General features: G+C 39.9%; 1 protein-coding gene across 1 annotated transcript in view; it reads left to right on the top strand.

The window, feature by feature from the left end:
- Positions 1-19,798, top strand: part of npr2 (natriuretic peptide receptor 2) — a 90,552-nt gene extending 70,754 nt beyond the window's left edge. The window contains exons 16-22 of the mRNA XM_085413483.1: positions 1,253-1,399; positions 2,085-2,208; positions 10,122-10,190; positions 10,433-10,607; positions 14,006-14,104; positions 17,135-17,226; positions 19,236-19,798. Of these exons, the coding sequence (XP_085269609.1) occupies positions 1,253-1,399; positions 2,085-2,208; positions 10,122-10,190; positions 10,433-10,607; positions 14,006-14,104; positions 17,135-17,226; positions 19,236-19,298 (769 nt within the window). The 3' untranslated portion in view covers positions 19,299-19,798. The remainder of the gene's footprint in view (positions 1-1,252; positions 1,400-2,084; positions 2,209-10,121; positions 10,191-10,432; positions 10,608-14,005; positions 14,105-17,134; positions 17,227-19,235) is intronic.
- The last annotated feature ends 5,709 nt before the right edge of the window (positions 19,799-25,507 follow it).

The raw sequence follows: 25,507 nt of genomic DNA, 5'->3' as shown, positions 1-25,507 counted from the left end.
TATTTACTCTGCCACCCCAACGGTTATTCCCTTGAGACCTTACCCTAGATTTTACCCCCCTGAGACTTTGTGGTTGAGTTGTTATGGCTGCTAAACACAGTTGATTGTGGGATATCGTCGAAGGAAGAAATTCCAAGAGCTGACTTTTTGCAGAGTTGGCGTGCTATTATAGTACTACACTCAGTGAGCTGTATGAAACAACTAGTTCATTCATACATGTTTGTAAAGACAGACTTCGATGCTAGGAGCTTGATTTGATACAGCTGCAGCAACTAGAGTAAAAACTCATAAATACAAAGATTAAGGAGTGTCCCCCAACACTGTTTTCCATATAGTGTAACTCCTGAGATCAGAGCATGCAAACCCCTCCACCGCATTAAATGTGGATTAATTCTTCAGCAGAAGATCTAGGTTGTAGCTACATTAAACCACACACCCAACAAGGTAATTGCACACGCAATACGCATAATGCACCAGCACAATCATAAACGCCACCAACGACGTCAGCCACTTGCGTAGGTTATGTCACAGGCTCTTCAAAGAGACACCGCAGGTCTAAATCAGGCTGAAGGTTGTGACTCATTGGCAGGGTTGCAAGCGGACAACAACAGCTGAAACTGTCTTCCTCTTCAGTTGCTTCTTCCCTTCTCTGAAGGGCATCAACACAAGAAGGGACCAGCAGCGAAGTGGCAGCCACAGGGCGTAGATTGCCAGTGACAAAAAGCAATGATGGGTGAAAAAAATGCTTGTGATGCAAAGTCCATGTTGACTGAAGTGATTGAAGCAATTACCAGTGAGAGTGATTGGTACTCTTAATTGACAAATGAGGAGGTGGTAAATACATTAGAGGTTTCCCTAGACAACCTCTGGCTGAAATATCCACTACTAACCAGTCATTAGCTACAAAACAAGATGCATGATGAAGGAATCGCTTTGTAAGTAGACTGGGCTTAGGAGACATAGTCATTGAAAGATATCAGATGAGGTGGTTTGGACATCTGACGCCTCATAGGTGAGGTGTTTTGCACATGTCCAGCTGGAAGGAGATGTTGCGGCTCACCCAGGACATCCTCAAGAGATTTTGTCTCTGGGTTATCCTGGGAATACCTCCATGTTCCACTAGAAGAGCTGGAAATGGGGACAGGGGCAAGGGACTGCTTACCCAGAACCAAACGAGCATTGGGAAATAAATGGATGGCCCTATATTAAATGTTATGTTCATGTTATGTGTGTTTGTTTGTGTGCTCAACAGAGAGGGCAGCACCAGTATTCTGAACAACCTGCTGTCCAGGATGGAGCAGTACGCCAACAACCTGGAGAACCTGGTGGAGGAGCGAACACAGGCTTACCTTGAGGAGAAACGGAAAGCTGAAAACCTCCTCTATCAAATTTTACCACAGTAAGAAAGAAGAAAAAAATAACAGCGTTCACTTTTTAGCCTCACAGCCAAAAGCTTAAAACTCCCAGTGAACTCGAACACAGCAAATTGGGTGTCTCAATGACACTTTGTCATTTGTGTTAAATCCCTGTATTAATTAAAGACTCCGAATTCCTCCCAGTGCTGCATTTTATTAACGGATACACATTTCCCCGCGGTGCCATCTCACTGTAGATGAAAGGGAACACAGAGAACTGACAGGCGAACCGCTCATTAAAGTGAGCCGGCAGATCAGACGTGATAGCGAGTTTAGGCATTTGGATAACACCACAGGAACAAATCCCATCTTTCTCACCCACTTATCTGCTTTTTCTTGGCCCCCTCCATCAAAGCCAGACTGTCAGAGAAAGGCCTGAGAGGAAGGACACATTTCATTTCTCACCACACGTATGAATTGAGTAAACTTCTTTTTTTGGCTTTGGTATCATTCGATTAACAGGAAATTAGCGTTAGCAGAATTAGCAAAAATAAACTGACATCTGGTTATAATTGAGCCTCCGGGGCGTTGATGTAATTGTGATTCAAAGAAACATATCTTTGATTATATTTTAATTCAAAAACTTAACATAATTAAAATATATACATCTTGTTTCCTTCCTCCTTTCTGATTCTTGCTTTCTCTTTCTCTCTGTCATTGTTTATGCAGCTCTGTAGCAGAACAGCTGAAAAGAGGGGAGACCGTGCAGGCAGAGGCATTCGACAGCGTCACGATTTACTTCAGCGACATCGTGGGCTTCACATCCATGTCTGCAGAGAGCACGCCGCTACAGGTACACGCCGATCAATGCCTCATCGCAAACCTCAGTTTTGTCTGCTTCTGACAGCATTTAAGTGTTAACTTTTCTGACTTTCAAGCTAATCTTAAAGCTTTTAAGAAATCAGTGGTCGTGATCGCAGTTGCAGTGAATTCTCCCTTCTCTACTCATGCATGAAAAGTGCTCACCGGGTCTCCATCTACAGTGTGTCTCATAGTGCGTGTTCCCACACATAGGCCGCGACTGAAAATAGTACAGTTGTTAGATGGTAAAGTACGTTGACTCAGAGTTGAGTCACGTTATGCCACCACATATCTCCCTCTCACTTTAATACCAAAGTGGTTTCTAGACTTCATCTGGAAGATATGTCTGCTAATAGATAATATCACACTGTCAGGTGAACTGGAATCACCCTGAGAAAAAACCAAAATGTGTTTCTCTTCCAGTGTGCTGAAGAAAAGGTTATGTTATTTGACAAAGCTAAAAAAGAAAGAATAAAAAAGGCCTTGTAGACCTTTTTTCCAAAGCAGACATCTTGACTTTTCACATGGAAAGCAGAGAAAGCACAGATGTTTTAATTGTGGCCGCATCCCCTTTACAGGATCTCATAGATGATGGATTTACCCCTGCTGTGTTAGCGCATCATCCTAGAGACTGGTTGGCAACCTACTGGCAACCACCAGTCACTAGGGAAAAATGATTATTCCCCAACTAGTTGGAAAGTGGTATACCAGTTGGGGAAGATGTATACAGTCCTGAATGGAAAAACATTCTGTGATTGCTTTGGTCAATAGTAGATTGCTAAGCATTAGTAAAGTTGGGCATTTCAACATGAGACTCTATGGGAATTCAATTTTTGGGGGGAGCCAGCCCCAAGTGGCCACTAGAGGAACTCCAGATACACATTCCTTTCCCCTTTGCTTGATACCCAAAGGAAAAACTGTTCCCTGTTACACAATAAATACTTATAACTGCTTACAAACACCTAATTTCTATATAAAGAAAAAATGCATTGCTTAGAAGACAACAAGGGTTAAAGAAGAAGTAGTTTCAGATATTACATCTATATTACTGCTAATGAAAAAATGTACTTCGGAGGTAAAGGAACTTTTTTCTTTCCCCAGCCCTGGTTAAGCTCTGGAGCCAATCCTGTCAGGTCACACACACACAATGCCAAAATCCCCCTGTCAATCAAACTCTTCACCTCATCTTGACCTGTAATTATAGCGGCTCTGTGTGCACCCAAACAGCCATTTTCAGAATGCTGTAGATTATTCCTGAGGCTCATCATTCACCCAAAGTGCTTTTTTTGGACATGTGATGGATGTCACCTGCACCCAGAGTCAGCCAGTGCGGATTCTGCAGTAAAATGAAGGAGTCAGCTGTCTTGCCTACCACAAGATTTTCTCTATAATGAAGCTATATATGGTATAAATATACTGTATGCAGCTGAAAGGTGTGTGGATTACAGGTATATGTGTCGGGCCACAGAAATCATTAATCTGGTGTTTAAGTGGCAGCTGTTTGTTTTCCTACAGTGTAAATGCCACAGAGAAGCAGTAATTTAAATCATGTAATCAATCAATACTTTATTTATATAGTACATTTAAAGACCAGAGGTATATGGAACGCCAGGACTGCCATAATGAATTAATTAAATACACCATTAAATAATTAATTAAATGTGGCAATAATTAATTAAAATTGGAATTAATTAATTAAATAAATAGTTATGATATATGTAATTTAATTATTGACACATTTAATTAATTATTTATGTATTTCACGTTTTAATTAATTATTGACACATTTAATTAATTAATTAATTATTGACATATTTAATTAATTATTTATGTATTTCACACTTTAATTAATTATTGACACATTTAATTAATTATTGACACATTTAATTAATTATTTATGTATTTCACATTTTAATTAATTATTGACACATTTAATTAATTATTGACACATTTAATTAATTATTTAATGATATATTTATTTATTTCATTTTGGCAGTCCTGACGCCTGGCTCTCATCATGAAATAATTTTATCTGTCAGCCTCACCCATCAAACTCAGGGGGCGGGGTTAACGCTGATCGAGTCAAAACCATTGCTTTGGCCTGGTGGCCATTGTTTCTAGCACACAACAACCGGCATGTGGAAGCTAACAGAACTGAGCTTTGAAAAACCCTGTTTGTGTGTTACCAAATACCGTTTTAATATTTTTTTAGCCGAGAATGTAGTGGTTTAATCTTCATGTGTCTGGTCGGTTTGTCAAGATACAGCCTCTTTGCAAAAGTGTTTCGATGATTTCGGAGATGTCTGCCCAGTCTCACGGCAAAGCGTGGGATAGACCCGCTCGCCTCGCAAGCAATCCCACCGACAAAGCGCAGGCCCCGGTACACAGCTGTAGTAACCCCCGCTGACTTCTTTTACTGAGGTTATATTTATCGGTGTTTTATTTCCTGATGTTCTTATGTGTCCTACGTGTTTCAGTCGCCAATTCTGAATTATAACTAACATTAAAAACATGTTTAAGGAGGAGAGAGAGCAAATAAATCTGTTTAACATCTGATCTTTGGGTTTTTGTTCAGTAATCAGCGTGACCTGTGTATAAACACATAAAAGAGATAACGTTGGTGTTTCCGTCATGTAGTAACTGCTGGCTTTAACTGTACAAAGGTTGTTCGACACTATGAAACATATACAGACTTCATGATGTTCGGCTAATATTTTTATTGTGAATATTAATCATGCTGACCTCGCTCTGTACACCACGCAGCGAGGTCAGCATATCCACGATATCCTCAGCTCCATGAGTTAACACAAAGTTTCCCAGCTGACTATCTAACTGCCAACTATTCCAGAGACGTGAAAATATACAGCATAAAGAAAAGTGTAAGAGACTCAGCAGCAGATTAGAATAACAGTTATACATTTAATAAATCACCAAATGAATCCAAGAAACGAGCAAACCTGTTCCGACAATTTGAGTTTGTATTCCCTCAGCTGCAGACTCGCTGCTGTTTAAATGTTTGAAAAGGAAGATTAGATATAAACAAACGTCAAACATAGACTCAGTCTGCCTTCACATTTGATATGAGGCCAGCACGTATAGTGGCCTCAGCAGGCTATTACTGAAATACACGTGCTATATCATAAACTATGATATAAATAGGGAGGTCCTATTAACATGTTTAGTTTTAAAGGACACCTTCCTGCCTTTAGTCTCATTCATGAGCAGTATTCGTTTTCTTCTAACATCCAGAAGTCTGCACGATGTGTTTCATAGTTTGTAACAAGCCTTTGACAGGTAAACATAACATGACCGAAAAAGCAAAAAAAAAAAAAAAAAAAAAAAAAAGAGAGAGAGAGAGAGAGAGAGAGAGAGAGAGTTGACATAAGAAGAGAAAATGCTCTCAATTATGGAGACAGGCAAATGGTTCATTTATGTTTGATGTGTGTTTATTCCTCCCTAAATATCGTCGCTGAAGTTTGCCATGCACGTCAGATTTTCCTGCGCATTTTTATACCTCTGCCAACAGAGAGAGAAAAAAAATCACATTCTAACAGACAGCTGGTGCTTAGAATACAGTTGAATAACTATTAAAAAACAGATGATATTTAGATGATAGTTCAGTCTAACACATGTGCCAGTGAACCATTAAACGTCTGTGAAACTATGCAGTTATGAAACGTAACTTTAACCTCAGCCAAACCGATTTGCTCAGTTGTAAATAAAACAGCGAAGTAAACGTGACCCGACAGACAGAACCTGAGTGAATGAAGTCCAGCGTTTAACCACTGAGAGCTAAAACTCAGCTGAGGTTTCAAAGCTGTGTGCTGGTGATTGGACATCAGCCGCTGATGAAGCTATTCGCCTATAAAGTGCTCTGTAAGGAAACAAGCTCCAGCAGCTCTGCGCTCGGGGAAAATACTATATTTACTTATCTTGTGCAGAAAAATGCGCTGACATTGCGTTATATCGAGCACCGGCTGCCCAGTTAAACTGTGACTATCACCAGGTAACTAGGCGTGTTTCTTGAATTAGCAGCAGGTGTTAAACAGCTGACAGATGAGGAGGAGGATGCATGCAGGTAAACTGAGGGTCTGCTGAGCTGATCGCTGGTTTCGTGAGAAAAATGTCAGCTCGTTCTTTATGTTACAGAAGCACAGAGACACAAGACCAGGCGGAAAGAGACGATCGTTCGGTGAAAATGAGAATCTGCGAATGCAACATGTGGAACACGGAGAGTGGAATATGTAAACAAACCGGTTAACGTAACCCCCTCGGTGCGCTCTGCATGCTAACTGTTAGCAGAGCTAGTGAAATCTCTGAAAACATCTGAGCACTTTTGCAAACATGTTCTATGTTGACAACCTGACCAGACATACGGCGCGACATTCGCGGCTAAAACACTGTTAAAAGTGTAGCTGGTGACAGAAAAACGGGGTATTTTAAAACTACACCACCACCATTGCTGCTTGTGATTTGATCTGCATTCTGGGATAACTGGCTGCCCCAAGTCTACACAAGCAATCGATTATCTAGGATCGACCTGTTTTGACTTACTTTGCACGGCAACCAATCAAATGTTAGAGAAGCTGCATGGGCAGCGTTAACCCCGCCCCCTGAGTTTGATGGGTGAGGCTGACAGATAAAATTATTTCATGACGAGAGCCAGGCGTCAGGACTGCCAAAATGAAATAAATAAATATATCATTAAATAATTAATTAAATGTGTCAATAATTAATTAAATGTGTCAATAATTAATTAAAATGTGAAATACATAAATAATTAATTAAATGTGTCAATAATTAATTAATTAAATGTGTCAATAATTAATTAAAATGTGAAATACATAAATAATTAATTAAATGTGTCAATAATTAATTAATTACATGTGTCATAACTATTTATTTAATTAATTAATTCCAATTTTAATTAATTATTGACACATTTAATTAATTATTTAATGGTGTATTTAATTAATTCATTATGGCAGTCCTGGCGTTCCATAGAGGTACACCAAAGTGCTTCTCAATAGTAAAATATGAAATAGAATCAATTACATATGGATACGATAGTAGAGTACAAACACATTTCCAGACAAAACAAAGCACTAATTAACCCGGGAGTACTATGTTAAAAGAAATATTTCACTCCTAGTGTTGAAAGTTGTAATTATCAGAGCTTTGATCAGCAGCACAGCAAAGAGCAACACTGTGATGAGTGGGTCATTGTTTTGTTTCTGATGCTCCACTAGCACACTCAGTGACATATGTACACATAAATCAAAGGGTGTTTTCAGGTTTTTCCACAATATTTCACACATTGCGCTTGTACTTCCACGACGACAGCAAAGTCGGTATGCAGTCAGATATTAGTATCATGGTTTCTGTAACACTCAGCTTCACTTTACTACAAGGAAGGTCTTTTTAGATGTTGTAACTTCTGTCTTCTCCACAGCTGGCTAAAGGTCCAACAGCATGAGCAAGAGTAGCCCAGAGACAACTTGTTTGTGACACTGCTCCCTGGTGACAGCAGACAGTGTTGGGATTAAATAATTTGCAGTGCCTGATCAACAGATACGACACATATATGACACATACATAGAATGAGGATCTTGGTTATTTGGGAGGAGCTCAGTGTGGAGCCACTACTCCTTCACATAGAGGACAGTTGAAATGGCGTGAGCATCTGACGAGGGCCCTGAGCCCCTCCTAGGTGAGGGATTTTAGTAAGGCTATACTTGGGTAAAGCTAGGACACAAGCCAGCTGAGAGATTATGCTTTGGGAATGTCTTGGGAACACCTGAAGGATATGGTTGGACAGAAGGAGATTCAGACATCTCTGTTTACTGGCAGTTCGTTGTTATCACTTTTGTGAATGGAGGTTTGTATTAAAAATGAGTCACAACTGCTGGCAAGCGCCATGCTCTGGTGTTGTTGTGCACCGGGTTACAGTTTGTGAGAGGGTCAGTGCAGGAGCTCAGATTCCCAAATGGCAGAGAAAGTGACATTCTGTAGAAATGTCCTTATTTCCTGGATGCTGGTTTGGCTTACAGGTCCAGGAGGCAGCCATATGCTGCAAAGCTAAATGTGACGCTGACCTGAAGCCGGTCACTGCGTGACTTCCCCCAATCTCTCTCTGTCCCCATTTCATCTCCTCTTCGCTGCACTAATCTCATCTAATAAAGGCAGCAACCCCATCTCCCCCCCCAAAAAAAAGAATAAAAAATTATTTGTTACTTGTGTTAATATTAGTTCTGCAGTGTTTCTAATCACAGGCTACAGACAGCTTTGCAGACTGTCGTCCACATGTTGTAGCTGTTTGCCTTCACCAGGGGGCAGTATCACAAAAAACCTCTCCTGGCGATTCTTGTTTGTGCTGCTGCTGCTGTTGTTGTTGTTGTTGTTGTTGTTGTTGTTGTTTTCACTGCAGATCATCATCATCATCATTGTATGGAGGGCCACAAGTGCCAAAGTGAATTAAACTAATACATAATTAAATAATAAATTAAATGTCATGAATTAATTACAATTGGGAATAATAATTACATGTATAAATCACTATAAACTCATTTGTTTTAAAACGTTTAATAAATTTCCAATTTTAATCATTTATTTACACATTTTATTCACTATTTATTGATGTATTTCGTTGATTTATTTTGACACCCCTGGCCCTCCATACATTTGTGCTTCTCAAGGTGCTTTTTTAAAAATCTTTGCGATTTTTTTCTCTTCGTGGTAACTTCCACTGTCGCTCCCTTCTCAGTTCTCTTTAGCTTATCAACCAATTAGCATCTGACCTACACTCATCCAGTGTCGAGCTATGTGCTGCTGATTTTTGGAAACTGCACACAAGCACGTTTTCAAATCTCCCTGTGTAGACCTACACAGTGGACACAAGCGCTGTGACATAAATTCACCATTAGACTGCGGCTACCATGGCCCGGAGCTTTATAAGATGTAATTTAAAAAAAATATTTAAATATAAAATCTGTATAAAATATGTTTTTGTTTTTTTTATAGAGAGCACATCTTCATATTATCAGGTTTTACCATTAGATAGAAAATATAGCTGTAATTTACATGATGTCGGTTATACTAGTCATTTCATTTCATGTGTCTTTGAATGAAGCAACTGCATGAGCTTTCCTTTCATAAAGGGTTTGTTTAATGCATCCTCTGCTAAAGGAGGTAATAAACAAAGCACTGAAGCACCTTTTCTTAATATTTAGAGAATTCAATGAGCTCTTAATCCAGCTGCCACGCAGATGCTTCCTGGCCACTTCCCAAGCAAAACCTAATACTTAGAAAACTCAAGAACTTGACAACAAAAAGGTCGGAAATTATATCCTGTTTCATCACAGTTCACTCAGGACCAAATGTCCCTGCTTCAAATGGGGTTTTTTTTTTTTTTAGGTTCAGAAAACAGCTGTAAAAAAAAAAAAAGGAATAAAAAACCGAACATCTAATATGAAGCCCAAATAATAATAATGGCCTCTGAATAAACAGCCAGCCGGTGACATTACCGCTACATTTCGACTATTACGAGCCAATTCAATTTCCTAAATTTAAGACAGATTGTGCGTTTGTAATATTCCATCTGTGGATTTGATTTATCGTCTCGTATTTGTGTTTTTCAGTAAGCCTCAAAGCCTGGAAATCGTCCAGGGACAGAAATAATGCGAGCAGCTCTGAGGTTTTTACAGACGCGCTCGTCTCCCAGTCTGTCAGCCTTTCAACAAAAGAAAACAGGGCGCCCAGTGCTGGATTTATAGCGTGCACTTCTACATTTTTCATTAACTCATAATGCTTTGGGTTGAGAAACAGGATATGAGCTAAAAACTTCCACCTCTTATCTTTTCTTGCTGCACTGAAAACACAGAATCATGAAAACTTCTCTCTCTACAGGTTGTCACGCTGCTCAACGATCTGTACACGTGTTTTGATGCAATCATCGACAACTTTGATGTATACAAGGTACGTCGGGATAATCAGTGAGGAGTCTATTATAGTAGCTTTGCATAAGAAGGATGTGTGTAGCCCCTCCCTTCATCCTCTGTCTGAAATAAGCAGTTTTATCTCCCTTTCAGCCAACTTTTATAGGCAAAAATCAAAGCAGATAATGTTAAAAGTAAAAACATCACAGCAGCTCATAGAAATAATTAGTTGACTTATTTACTCGAAGGTTAAAACTGATCTTCTTGTGATTGGTCCCTCAGGTTGAGACCATCGGTGACGCCTACATGGTAGTGTCTGGGCTGCCGGTGCGGAACGGCAAACTCCACGCCAGAGAGATCGCCGGGATGTCGCTGGCCCTGTTAGAGCAGGTCAAAACGTTCAAGATCCGACACAGACCCAACGACCAGCTGAGACTCAGGATAGGCATACACACAGGTGAGTCTTAACTCACAAGTGGAAAATGTAAAACCTGCAGGGTTCCAGTTTTCTTGTTTACTTCACCACAAAAACATGTTTTGGTCCAGTTTTAGTATCAGAAGCTTCAAGGTTTGCATTTGCAGCACGATTTAGTAACATGCAGGTAAACATAAACATATGAAGAGCAAATGAGTGACTACATCTGTAATGAAATGCCATCAACAGTCATCGCAATAGTTTTGCTTTAATTAGATGTGCTTTTCTAAACAGGGACCGTTAGCTAGATGGAACAGGAAGCCTTATCCTCGATATTAAAGTTGGGAGAGCTTCTGTATAGTCAGTATCCAGTCAATATGTGTATATGTGTCTTTCTGGCTGCTGTTACAACCAAATTTCCCCTTGTGGGACAATTAAAGGATTATTCTATTCTATTCTAATATCCAATACTATCAGCAGCAGGGAGGTCACAGAGGTATCAATTATTATTATTTGTTATTTGTGCCAGCATTACTGTTTCTTATATGTTTTTCCTGCAATTTAAGAGTGGGAAGTCAAATTCATTTTACATCAGGGCCATCCGTGAAAATCCAGTAGCTGCACATTTAATCCCTGCGATATCTCAATATAAAGAAGTGCAATATCAACAGCACGTCTCAGTTTTACTATATGATAAGGAAACGCTGCTCTGCTTAATGGAAGAAATGTTACAGCACAACTCTTTGGGCTTAAACTGAAAGAAATAAATGTGTTAAATTAAAGGTTCTCATTGCCCATACTGTCCTTTAATTATAAAGCAGAAAGTTTTTTTAATTAACAAAAAATGTTATTTTATGTATTCATTCAAAATATTTTTATTGAGTATTTGTGGATATAGTTTACAGAGAAAAAAAGAAGAGGGGAAAACACAGAGTGTTTACAATGAATACAAAACAGAACTTCTCATGTTGGAACATTGTTTTCCTCTCTTATTATTTGTATTTATTTAGTTTAAATGAAAACTGTTTATTTGTTTGTCTATTACTTTGGTAATTACTTTGATATTACTTTGGTGTAGTATGGACACCTATGGTTGAGGCCTTCATCAATAGGACAAGCTGTAAAATTTATGAAAATATAGTTAAAAGTCCAAAATGCATGTTCTCCTTCACATTTTCCAAAGATCTCCAGTGGGCCAGATTGGAGTTTTTGCCGGCCTGATTCTGGCCCCGGGCCTTATGTTTGACACATGTGATTTAAGGGTATACCCCAAAGCCCTCCCAGGGAAAATTCTGTAATTTACCTAACCCTGAAACATTATTAGGTGTGCCAAACAAAAGGCCTGGGGGTCAGTACTGGCCCTGCAAGCACTCCATTCTGGATGACAGTGGAAAAATTTGAAAGAAGGCAATAACTTTGGACTTTTAACTGTATTTTCATAAATTCTTCCTACTGATAAAGAGTTGGTTAGACATTGCTATTTATACTACAGGGAGGTAATTATGTAATAAATAACAAAATTGATGACAGAAAAGTTCCTGTTTTTCCACTATCTAATATAGAAACTTTTGTTTTTTTTATAATAGGTAGCTAATACGTAGTTAAACTTCCTTAGGCTGACAGAAAGGGGAGTCTCTTTAGTCCAGCCCACTTAAGATCAAAGTGGGTTGTATGTGACCTATGATATAAAATGACTTCGGTGATATAGGCCATGCAAGTGACCACCACCAGTGCCAGCATTTTGTACTTGTGCTGGTGTGTCTGCACTGCTCGTCACCATTACAAAACACCAGCTGGTGGTCGAGATGATCCATTCTCTCCCAGTCAATTCGACTGGTAGCAGAAGAAAGACGTAGGAGGAAAAAATGGTACTGAATGGGCAATCACAGTCAGTAGACACCAACATGAAACTACAGACTGGCAGATTAAATTTAATGCTACGCTAATAATAAATAATAGTACGATTATAATAAGATTAAATCCATGGATAGGAAGACCAGCAAATAGTTAACGATCACTTTGGAGGTCATCGATGATCAGAGTGATTATCGGAAACCCTAAAAAAATTGCCTTGAAAGGTTAAATAAGTCAACAATACCTGATCAGATCACATATGGGACAACAGAATAACAAAAAGCGGTAGGTACAGTTGCATTGGTCTCTTCCATGCTCACCCGCTTTTTTGAGACTTTTTTCTGTTGCTGTTATTCCATTGATGTGGCTACTTTCCCCACCATGGCAGAAGATCACAATCTCATTATTAAATGCTCTTTGAGTCTATCGAAAGTTAATTGGCCCCAGATGGGAAGCTCCCTGGTAAAAAGAACGACCGTGACCTTTTTGAACAAATCAAAGATTCAAAAAGCTGAATCAGGCTACCTGAATCCTGCAATTGTGACAGCTTGTTCAGACATTATTGGGAACTAAGCAAGGCACATTTCTCTGTCTCCACACACTCACTCCTCTAAAACTAGATGAGCGAGGCGCTTGTAGAAAGGCTGAATTATTCTAACTGCTTTTCATGCAATAAAATTAGTCAGCCTCATGTGTCTCTTTAAGTCTCCGGGTTCTGATTTCTGAACGCCCCCACTTAAATGCTTTTTAATAACTGTTGAGTGATTCTTCATGTGTATCCTGGCAAAAACATAAAAAATAAATTAATAGTTTTTGGACTATAAAAGAAACATGTGTTATCCAGGGCATGAGATTAGCTAACAGTATCCAGAGCCTTTGTAAATTCCATTCTTCGAATACCCAAACAGATGGAGTTTAAAGGGGGGGATGTTATTCTTTTACTCATTTTCTGTCATATATGCATTGCCAGAGTGGTGGAGGCTCATCTTAAACATGACAATGAAATATGTACAAATAGATTCTGTGAGCTGAACAGCTCTAAATGCTTTGTTTAGAGTATTTTTTCTACTCTTAGCTCCATATGATGTCAATGAAAAAGGACACTGCTAATATGGTCATCTCAGGAACTCTGTGCTCCGAAGTGGCTGATGAAGAAAGTTGGCTTAAAAGGAGAGGAGCTAAAATGTCTTACTTCAGACAGAAGATGAATGTCTAAAATGTCTAAAAAAAACCCTCCAGTCCAAGAGTAGAAATTAGGAGCTGGAAATGAGCACAAGAGCCCCCCTTGTTTTTGTTTTTTTTAATTTGACGTAACTTATAAGAAGCTTCTTGCACAGTATTTAGACTGTGTCAGCTCATAGAGGCACTGTTTATGTTCTAGTTCAGCAGCTGAAACGATCCAACATGCATAGGCTGGCACTCAGTGTCGTCACTGTAATTTAGAGCAGTTTCCTTTCACTCACACCTCTGTCTTCATATTTAACATTTCCCCTGAGGTGTGGTAATGACAGAGCTTCCCAGCTCCTCAGGTATGATGATTGTTTTTCCTTGGTAAAATCTGACTATATTTAGTGTTTGTTTTACAGGCCCAGTGTGTGCCGGCGTGGTGGGGCTGAAAATGCCCAGATACTGTTTGTTTGGAGATACTGTCAACACGGCATCCCGGATGGAGTCGAATGGAGAGGGTGAGTGTCACTGGGTTTTTCCTCTCTGCTGTCTGTTGGATGTAAAGCTGGCGTTACTACGTAAATCTGTGTTTTCAACAGAAGGAGTAACACGCTTCGTACAAATCTTTGCAGTGTTGAAGTTAAAAAGGACTCGTAGCTTATTCTTATTCTTGTATTGCAGCTGCTCTGTATCTAATTAACTTTTCACTTCTTTTAAACACTTTTTGCACTGCTGGTGATAAGGTCCATAAAGAAAAACTCAAACAGAAACAAAGCCGATAACACAAAGTCCAACGGTAAGCAACAAAAGGAGAAAACAAAAACTGGGAAACATGAAAGCATAGAAGACAGAAACTAGAAACAGGAGGCTAACAGGGAGAAAAGGCGACTCTCTGACAAAAAGAAAACCGGAGACAGGACTAAAGGCTTCTTTCCCATTTCTCTAATCTGTGCCTCCTTATCTCCTCCGTCCTTCTCCCTGTGACTGTGTAAGTTAATCTCAGTACTCCAGGATGAAGGATGTCTTAAATGGATCACGAGGACAGAGAAGAGAGGAGGAAGACACAGATGCATTTCCTTTTAACTTTAATGTAGAGGTTTGGCAGACAGCTGGAATAAATTAACCATAATGACAACTCATCGTAGATGAGCAAACTTTCTTTACCTGTTTGTTGGTCTGTGAATAAAGCATCAAGCCATATTATTAAAAGTACCCTTGAATTTAAAAAAGATGCCATAAACACATAAAACACAAGATTAGCCACAGGTAAAAACAATGAAGGTGGGGCGGACATTCACAGAGGAGGGAAACAGCAACAGGAAATAAAAGAAAGCTTTTCTTCCAATTAAAATAGGAAATAACAAAAAGACAAAAGTTTTGTCTGTTACTATTACCAAACATGGCCACAGAGACAGGAGAAAGACAAAAGATGAGCAAAAAGAAGACTAGAAGTAACTGAAAACCAAGACGACCAGTGCAAACATGCTACATTATGATAGCAGGAAAAAAATAAGCTACTATTAGATAGAAGAAAAAAAACAGAATAAGAAACACAAAATAAATGCACGAACAGACTGGCCAACATCTAGCTTGATGTGCTTCTTGGCTTTTGGAAATCACACCAGTCTTAACAAGGCAGATAAAGTTGTGTCGGGCGAATCCGCACTGTAGCATGAGGCAAATTTAAAATTGAAATATTTACACAAACACAGGTTTGCTTCTGTTGACATCAGACAGGGGAAAATAGCATAAATTCTTTAAATGAACTGAGCTGCATGAAAACTTTGCTTTGTGTTTGGTCTGAATGCGACATTAGTCTCTTAAGGATGAATTATTGTGATCCAGTTGTTTTTGTCTTTGAATCTTACTGTTGGCTTTCCCTTTAATTTGCCACCCATCTGTACATATAGAAAATCCCAAACTTGGTACTGCATTTGGTTTAGTTGAATATTTGAAAAGCTTTTTTAATGGGAAACTGAAATGAGAACTTTTTTAACCTCCTAGGACCTGGCGTCCACATATGTGGACATCACATTTTGGGACGTCTAGACCAAAATACTTAAGTTTTCTCTACAAGGGCCTGATATGCACTTACGAGGATTATACTGCCACTGTTCTATCAAAATTTTAAATAAATGTCCTCATATGTGGATCTCATTTTTCTCACAAACAAAAATTAGGTAAAAAAAAAAAAAATCTGGTAATTCTTTGTTTTTACATTCTTTAGGTCCCAATCAGCCCAAATAGCAAAGAAAAATAAAAAATGCATGCCATGAAAGAGTTCGGGTCTTATGAGGTTAAGCATACAACTTCAGAATAGGCTGATTTTTTAAAAGTAAAATAGCTTTAATGTTTTCCAAGTTACAGACCTTCCTTGTAGTGGGTTGAAATTTGGCGTCTTTATATTCACTTTATTTTTTTCCACATCTAGCTTATGTTTTTTAATGCTTAAACTGATATAACCGTATATTTCTAAACAAATCTCAATTTGTCAAATTGCAAAATCCACAGGGATCCCACAAGGATCTATCCTGGGCCCGTTGATGTTTAAATTATAAGTAATGAAAAAGTAGTCAGCGCTTCCCACCTCACCCCTTTAGAATAAGCTGATTTTTTTTTTCCTGAGATACAGGACTAACCCCAAACTTGAAAACATGCCTTTTGGGTAAACTGTAAAGGGTCATATCACTATGTGAGACACAGTTATAATCAAACATTTACTTATAACCATCATGCGCATGAATTTCATAATGATTTTGGGCTTGTAATGATTTCTTTGAACTGTTCTTTTTCCAGGGTAGAATGATTGTACAACATCTTTAATTACTTTAGAGAAAATCCAAAATTAAATTGTGCACTGATTTTTTTTATTAATTAAAGATGTATGCTTTAGCTGTAGCTGTAGGCTGGCAAATCAGGAAACAACACTGAGGTTGACATTTTGGACGTGTCCCATTGAACAAACAAGAACCAGACTTCCAGAATTAACAGCAGTAAATAATAGACCCTTTATCACCGCACGCAGGACCTGTTCATCTCTGTCTCTGACTCATTTCTTAATGAGTTTTGATGGAAGCACTCCTGAGGAAAAATCTGATTTGTGAGCTAATTATAAGCCGCGGTGACCTGCTGCATCTGATGCTGTTTGTGCTGACATTTCTTTTCTTAACTGGCAGTGACAGCAGTACCGTGTTATGAATCTATAACTGGATATTTTGCGAGTGAATCTTCAGATGTATCGATTAACTGCTGAGGTCCTTCCTGTTTTGTGCCTCCTCTGCTAAATAATTGATGGCACTTACAGCTAAGGGCCCTTAGCCAGCGATTAACAGTGCAGCATGCAGCTTCATGGGCAAGAATTGCGTCTCACGTCCCTGCACTGTGTGCATTATTAGAACAAAACAATACAGATTTTCATCACCGTTAGCATTTTGATGCATTGGCTCATCTCCACAGTTTTCCTGTGAGCTGTTATCTTGAGGTTGGAGATGAAAGCAGATATGTGAGCTGTTATTTGTCATTCACGCTGTGTTTGATGTCTCTTCTAGCCTTAAAGATCCACGTGTCCTCGGCCACCAAAGAAGTGCTCGATGAGTTTGGTTACTTTGATCTCCAATTACGAGGAGACGTAGAAATGAAGGTAGGAACCGTCATCTGAATGAAACCAAATGAAACCTTTGCCTTAAAAGTGAGTTCATATGTATTGTGAATGTTAATAAAAATAAAAAAAGAGCAATGCATGATACGTCACTGGTTTATCAGTGACGTATCATGCATTGCTCTTTATTTACAACAAATGATTTTCATTATACATCAGCCTGAGGATTATTGGTTTAATTAACTGATTAATATGTCAGCCTGTAAACTCAAGGCTGTAACTATTAATGAGGATGCTGGGATTGATTTTAACATCCCAAGGAGGAGAGATCAATATCTTTAAATGAGACAAGTTCTTAGGTAACTAAATGAAACACAGCACCACACCAGATGCCACTCCTATATGCTAAGGAAACTGAGGCTGGCATTCACAGAAAATGTAGATTCGAAAATATTGCCTGGGCTGATGAGTCTCGATTTTGCTGCCACATTTAGATGGTTGGGTCAGAATTTGGCAGACATGACATAAAAGCATGGCTCCATCCTGTCTTTTATCAACAGTTCCGGCTGCTGATGGTAGTGTAATGGTGTTTGGGATACTTTCTTGGCACACTTGGGCCCCTTAGTACCAACTGAGCCTTTTTTAAACACCGCAGCCTGCCTGAGTAATGTTGCTGACCATGTCCTTATATTTATGAACAGAGAGTACCCATCTTATGATGGCTGCTTCTGTCAGGGTAACGTGCCATGCCAAAGCTCATCATTGTGATGTTCAAACTGTTTTTTTGAACATCACAATGAGCTCACTGTACTCAAATGGCCTCCACAGTCAACAGATCTCTTCTGCCTTTGGGATAAGTTAGAACAGGTTTTGCATCCTGGATGCAACACTGGCAAAAACTGCAACAACTGCTTGATGGTTGCAGCAGTTGATGGAGAATGGATCAAAATCTCTGAGGAATGTTTCCAGGTCGTTGTTGAATCTATGACATGAAGAATTAAAGCAGCTCTGAGGGCAAAAGTTGTTCCAACCCATTACTAGCTACATGTACCTAATAAAATGTTGTCATGAATCGCTGTGCGGCAGGCAGGAGTTGGACCCAAAATGCAGGCACTCAGGCACGAGGTTTAGACACAACGAACTCAGCTTTATTGCTGGCAGGGGAAAGTCATACTAAACTAAACTGGAAAATGACAAACTAAACTCACAGGGAGATCCACACAGCATGAGGGACGACACAACACTGACTCAGAGAAACACAGGGTTTAAATACACTGGGAAGTAACGAGGGGAATGAGACACAGAAGGAGGGCACAGCTGGGAGAAATCAGGACTGACGAGACAAGGAAGCAAAGCAGGACACATTCACATAAGACCCAGACCTTCAAAGTAAAACAGGAAGTATAACACAGACACGCGAACTTGACACGGTGGAGACAGCAACTAAGAAACACAGACATAAACCATAAAGCTGAGGACTCTAAGAACCAAAATACGCAGACGGAAATACTAAGCTTGGAACACAAGAAACTAGACTCGAGGGAGTAACAAAAGACCAACCATGAGAACATAATTCACAATACAGAGTGACAGAAAACAAGAAACTCAAACATGCAAAGACACAGACGTACACAGAACAGAGGGGACACAGAGAAATATGAAGAGTAAGGGATCAAAACTAGAAACCATAGAATAAATTACAAGAGTACAAGATACAAGAATCACAAAGAACTAAAAACGCTGGGTCAGGAGACCCAGGATCCTGACAAATGTAGATGAACTGGTTACCTCGTATTAAGTCCAACTTGAACACTTGAAGGTAAAAGCAGCAATCAAAAGTGGTTTAATAATTTTGAGAGGTAAATCATTTAGGAGTAAATATCCTTTCACATTTATCTATAGTCAGAATATATTATATAAAGTGTCATATGTGAGCAAAGGGAGACTTAAAAGCTTTATAGTGTCACCTTTAAGCAAAGGTCAGCAGAGGATACCAACCCCTCCACTCTTCATCTCCATTGATGAACTTATTGATTTCTGTGTTTTTCCAGGGCAAAGGCAAAATGAGAACGTACTGGCTTCTTGGGGAGAAGACTGATGTGTATGTTATCTGAGAGGCCTGCTGATAATGTGAGAGCAGCAGTGGTGGAGACGCCAGCAGAAGCTCCAGTGGCCGAGCCACTTCTTTTATTTGTTCTAGAATAAGTCTTTAATGGTGATTTCCCTGCAGAGGAAAGGTGAACGACACCCTACAACAACAACAAAGAGGGAATTCCAGGTATATTTATTACCTGCATACTGAAACTGCAAAAAAAGAGAGATTAAAACTGTAAAGTTGTTTTTGTATGAAGAATTTCTGTCCTGAGAGTGGGTACTTTTCACTGATAAATTCTTATTTTTTGTGCTTTCTATATTAAAATTTGTATAATGTGTTTGAAAGTCAATGATGTATTCCTATTTCCATTGAAGTGTGCAGGCACGGTGCTGCAATCGATGTCACTGCAGGAGGTTCAGCCGTGTTACACAGTGCAAGATAATATGTATATATGTATATCCAAGATACTGTAAAATATTTTGTTCAATAAACTCAGTAAAACACACTTCTTTTTCATTTATGGACCAGGGACTATTTTTACATTATTGGATTTCTTTTGTGGTGTTATTGATATTTGCTTTCACAAAGGGTGTAATGTGAGAAAAGAGCCCTTTATTTCCAGCATTACAAATCTTCCTGACAAACACCCACTTTCAACTCAGAAGCAATTCATAAATGACCTTCCACGGTCCCCTCAAATATCGAGTGTCCCTCTAAACCATTGCATCTTTAAAAAAAAAATTAAGTGCAGCAACCAATTTACTAGAGAGGCACTCTAACCTTTGCTGTTAACCTTGGAAGATTAATTGGTTAACGAGGTAGGTTGAACCAAAGCAGGTTATTCTGTTATCTGCTTTTATTTTCATATTTATTTCTCTTAACTTCTACTTCCTGTCTACCCAAGACCAACCAAACTAGTGAGTTTTCTTTTTTCATTTCCAAATTTTTCATTTGGAAACAAAATAGAAATCGGTCACATGACTTTATTGATTTGGTTTAGTAACAAACAAACAGCTGACTTCCTGTTTCAGTTTCAGAGGAACTAACGGAGTAATTGACCGTGCGCAGATGTCTCAGGCCAGCATTTCAGTTTTGTTTCTGAGACCAAGAACATTTTTTCATATTTCATTTGTACTAGGAAACCAACATTATTCAGTGATACCCAGACCCTTTTGCAAAGAAAATGTTTATACATCCACCCTGCCGAGGTGAGCAGTACTTCATGTTTTTCCTTGAGGGGTCAGCACAGCAGATCGTCTGCCTCCACCTCACCCTGTCTCTACTGTAGCATGCTACTTGGTCACACCAACCGTCCGCAGGTCCTTCACTACATCCACGAATCTTCTCTGTGGTTCTCTTTTCCTCCTCTATTCTACGTCCCACCTTGACCTATGGTCATGAGCTCTCGTTTAGAGGTAGGGTGAGGAGTCCAGTCCTTTTGTAACGGACTCAGAAGAGCCACTACTCCTCCACATTCAAATAAACCAGCTGAGGTGGTTCAAGCATCTGATTAGGATTCTTCCTGGGTGAGATGTTCTGGGCATGTGCCACCAGGAGGAGGTGACCCTGGGATACCCCCAGGACAGGTGGGGTTACATCTCTTGGCTAGCCTGGGAATGCTTTGTTGTTCCCCTAGATGGCCTGGAAGAGATGGTGATGACAGAAGACACATCTGATATTAATTTTGTGAACTGTGGTCCCAATTAGTGCATGCTTTAGGACGGGACTACCTTATGATTGACAGGTTGTTACCCTATGAATGAGCAGTATTGCTGAGTTTCACTAAGTAATGGGTGTAATGGGTGCATCCATTTTTTACATCCAGTCTATCACTTTACATTTCCCTAAAATACTGAGTGTGCTTCAGTAAAGCAGAGCATTGTGTATCTGCAGCCTGTGGACAGACAGCGAGGAGGAAACACGAGTCGGCAGCAGACAGCTGTGTTTTGGTTGTAATGACATCACCGCTCATTAGAGGCCCATCAGTTTTTGAGCAGGTGCACGGGTGTGTGTGTGCGCGCGAGCGCTCGTGCATTGTCATCTCTGCAGGATAGCATATTCCCCTCATGCATGGCTGTAATTACCGCCCACTTTCTTGCGGCGACATGCCGCATCCTGACACCAGTTAGAGCCACACAGAGGGAATTGAGGGTCTCCAATGAACCCCACGCCGAGCTTCCCTCAGCTGACCTGGCTGTCATCCAATCATCTTTTACGTTCTGCTTTTGCCACATATAGATCAGACCTTTTGTTACACGAACTGCTCCGAGTTTACACAGAGTAACTTTGTGTCTCTGGAAAACAGCTTTGGTGAATTCCAGATGCAAGATATATGCATATTAAAAAACGATATAACTATAAATAGGAGCAATATCAGCATTTTAGCTTCGTAGGGACTCTTGCTATTTCTGGCCGCAATCTCTGTGTCATGGTCCCCGTGCCTGCTCGGCTGGCCCTGTGTGGCTACATGTTATGTTTTGTCTTTTCTCTCTCTCCTCTCTCTCTGCTCGCTGCCTGGGCGGAGCTCATTGTGAGCTCCCGGCCTCCACCACCTGTAGGCAATCACCTGTGGCTCCTCACCTTGTTTGCTCCCGCTACTTAAGGCAGTGACTGAGAGCACCTCGCCGCTGGACTATTGAATAACGCTCATCAGTGCTACTTTAGCCTCAGCCAGTTTTGAGCGCTGTCCGTGAAAGTTCCGTGCTAACCCTTGTTCTCTGTATGCAGATTTCTCGTGTTTGGTTTGGAGACTCTGGACGCTTTTCCCGACCCCGCTCTGCACCCCTGGGAACCCTGGCCCCCTTCTCCTTCACCTGTATATAGTGCACCTGGAGTGTGTAAATAAACCTGTTTTTCTGAGATTTCAGTCTGCGCCGAGTCCTCCCTGCTCCTCCATGACACTCTGTAAGAATGACAACGTGTTTTTTTGTGTTGAACACAGAATTTCTTTGATCTCAGTGGTTTAAAGCTTTTGAGGATTTTGCAGATAGTTTCAGAGAAACAGTAAAAGCCAAAAAGCCAAAATTCTGCAGATTAAAATAAAGAGCAAAAAAATAAATTCTAGCGACTACCAAGGGAAAAACTCAAGGCTGAAAAGCAAAAAACTGCAGTTCCTCTGATGGCCACTTGGGACTTTATCCAAAAGTGAGTCAAATCCCCACCCATACAATAAAGCTCCTTTTGCTGCTCTGTTATTGCCAATCAGAAAATCATTTTCCATGTAACCTTTATGGGTTCAAGTGTTTGTGCAACCACAACTATTGCCATCTGATGGCCTTTCACGTTGATCTCAGTTTCTGACCTCGAAGCTACATCCATGTTTTATACTGTCTATGACCCAAACTGAAGCCCAGACTTATTGGCTGATCCACCCCTCAGAGATATCACAGCACCAACAACACAAACACAGCTGAGGCACCCAGTTCAGTGACTAGAAAATTCTGGAGATGAAGCCAAGTGGATGCCAGAGTGGACGCCAGCATAAACTATTTATATAATTTTCTGTTTGTTCCAGGCTGTAAACATGTTGGTCATTTATAAAGTTACTAAAAGTTTTCACCACTAGATTTCAGTAGTTTGCCAGCTGCAGTCAACCGAGTTCTGTTTTCTTATTTGTCACAATTCAAGTGTATAATCCTAGCTATGGCATCTGCTATAAGACAAACAACCTTCCTTTCATATCAAACAGATCATCTGCAGAGGAATGGCTTATTTGAAGGGTTTCAGTCAGGTTTCAGAGTTCATCACAGCACAGAAACAGCTTTAGTGAAGGTTACAAATGATCCTCTTATGGCCTCTGACAGTGGACTCATCTCTGTGCTTGTCTTGCTAGACCTTAGTGCAGCGTTCGATACCATTGACCATAATATTCTATTAGAGCGATTAGAACATGCTGTAGGTATTACAGGTACTGTGCTGCAGTGGTTTGTATCATATCTATCTAATAGACTCCAATTTGTGCATGTAAATGGAGAGTCCTCTTCACACACTAAGGTCAGTTATGGAGTTTCACAGGGTTCAGTGCTAGGACCAGTTCTGTTTACATTATACATGCTTCCCCTAGGCAGCATCATTAGAAGACATAGCATACATTTTTCACTGCTATGCAGATGACACCCAGCTTTATCTATCCATGAAGCCAGGTAACACACACCAATTAGTTAAACTGCAGGAATGTCTTAAAGACATAAAGACCTGGATGGCCGCTAACTTTCTGCTTCTTAATTCAGATAAAACTGAGGTTATTGTACTCGGCCCTAAAAATCTTAGAAATATGGTATCTAACCAGATTCTTACTCTGGATGGCATTACTTCAGCCTCCAGTAATGCTGTGAGGAACCTTGGAGTCATTTTTGACCAGGATATGTCCTTCAACGCACATATTAAACAAATATGTAAGACTGCGTTCTTCCATTTGCGCAACATCTCTAAAGGTAGAAATATCCTGTCTCAGAGTGACGCTGAAAAACTAGTTCATGCATTTATTACTTCCAGGCCAGATTACTGTAATTCATTGTTATCAGGATGTCCAAAAAACTCGCTAAAAAGCCTTCAGCTAATCCAAAATGCTGCAGTACTCTTGTACTGACAGGGACTAGAAAGAGAGAGCATATTTCTCCTGTTTTGGCTTCCCTTCATTGGCTTCCTGTTAAATCCAGAATTGAATTCAAAATCCTGCTCCTCACATACAAGGTCTTAAATAATCAGGCCCCATCTTATCTTAATGACCTTGTAGTACCATATCACCCTATTAGAGCACTTCGCTCTCGCACTGCAGGCCTACTTGTTGTTCCTAGAGTATTTAAAAGTAGAATGGGAGGCAGAGCCTTCAGTTTTCAGGCCCCTCTTCTGTGGAACCAGCTTCCAGTTTGGATTCGGGAGACAGACACTATTAAGATTAGACTTAAAACTTTCTTTTTTGCTAATGCATATAGTTAGGGCTGGACCAGGTGACCCTGAATCCTCCCTTAGTTATGCTGCAATAGACGTAGGCTGCCGGGGGATTCCCATGATGCATTGAGTTTTTCCTTTCCAGTCACCTTTCTCACTCACTATGTGTTAATAGACCTCTCTGCATTGAATCATATCTGTTATTAACCTCTGTCTCTCTTCCACAGCATGTCTTTATCCTGTCTTCTTTCTCTCACCCCAACCGGTCGCAGCAGATGGCCCCGCCCCTCCCTGAGCCTGGTTCTGCTGGAGGTTTCTTCCTGTTAAAAGGGAGTTTTTCCTTCCCACTGTCGCCAAAGTGCTTGCTCATAGGGGGTCATATGATTGTTGGGTTTTTTTCTCTGTATCTACTGTACAATATAAAGTGCCTTGAGGTGACTTTTGTTGTGATTTGGCGATATATAAATAAATTTGAATTGAATTGAATGTTTTAGTCAGCCAAGAGAGATCAAAAACATTAAATTTAGACTGTATTGGCTATGGCCGGTGTGTTTGTCTGGACTGGATCGGCCCTTGAGTTTTTTCCCCATCTGTGGAATGCTGCCAGTCTACTGTTTACCTCAGCTGTCAACATGGGTGAAAAGCATGCACTTTTACTTACTCCGGAAGAGGCTATAAAACTTTGTGAGGACTGTGATACGGGTCAGTAATTCAGAGACGCTAATCTGACCGATGAAAGCTGAACTGTCCGTAGTGCTGCTGATTTTGCTACTGTTAACTGCTGTTAACCCGTTAGCTGTTGTTAGCTGCTGTTCCCTAGCATTAGTGATACTTTCTTTGAAGTGGATGTAACATCGTTATTTTAGTTTAGTTTTAGCTAATGATAATAAACCTGTTAATTATACACTATTTTTATTTGTGAGTACTGTACGTTTACCATGGGAGCCTATGGAGACTGTGCCTCCAGCAGCCAGTAGAAAAACTCTTTTTGGTCCCTTTATATAATTTACTTCTTTAAAACAATTGTTCCAGGTTAGATTTTTGTTTGGGAACTCAGCCTTCAATTTTTATTGAGGCTTCATGGCTTTGGCGCTTTGACTAATTAAAGCTACAGCCTATTGTGTCTCCTAGGACTGACCCGTGCTAACTGGTTTGAGTTTAAGCCTTCTATAAAAATAAATTAGCTGATTAATATCATGAGACATCACTGCACTAATTAGGAGACATGTGTCTGTGAGTTGCACCCTTATAGTTTATGGATTCTAACCAAGCTTGCTGCCATTCGGTTGATAACTAAGCGCTTTGCCTTCTTGTCGAAATATGGCCACTGACTCAAAA

This window comes from Rhamphochromis longiceps, linkage group LG7, assembly GCF_057381845.1.
Source record: "Rhamphochromis longiceps isolate RC_006_pf linkage group LG7, R_longiceps_female_GT1.1, whole genome shotgun sequence".
Classification (NCBI taxonomy): domain Eukaryota; kingdom Metazoa; phylum Chordata; class Actinopteri; order Cichliformes; family Cichlidae; genus Rhamphochromis; species Rhamphochromis longiceps.
The sequence above is the reverse complement of the archived record's forward strand: the minus strand, read 5'-3'. Positions and strand labels throughout refer to the sequence as shown.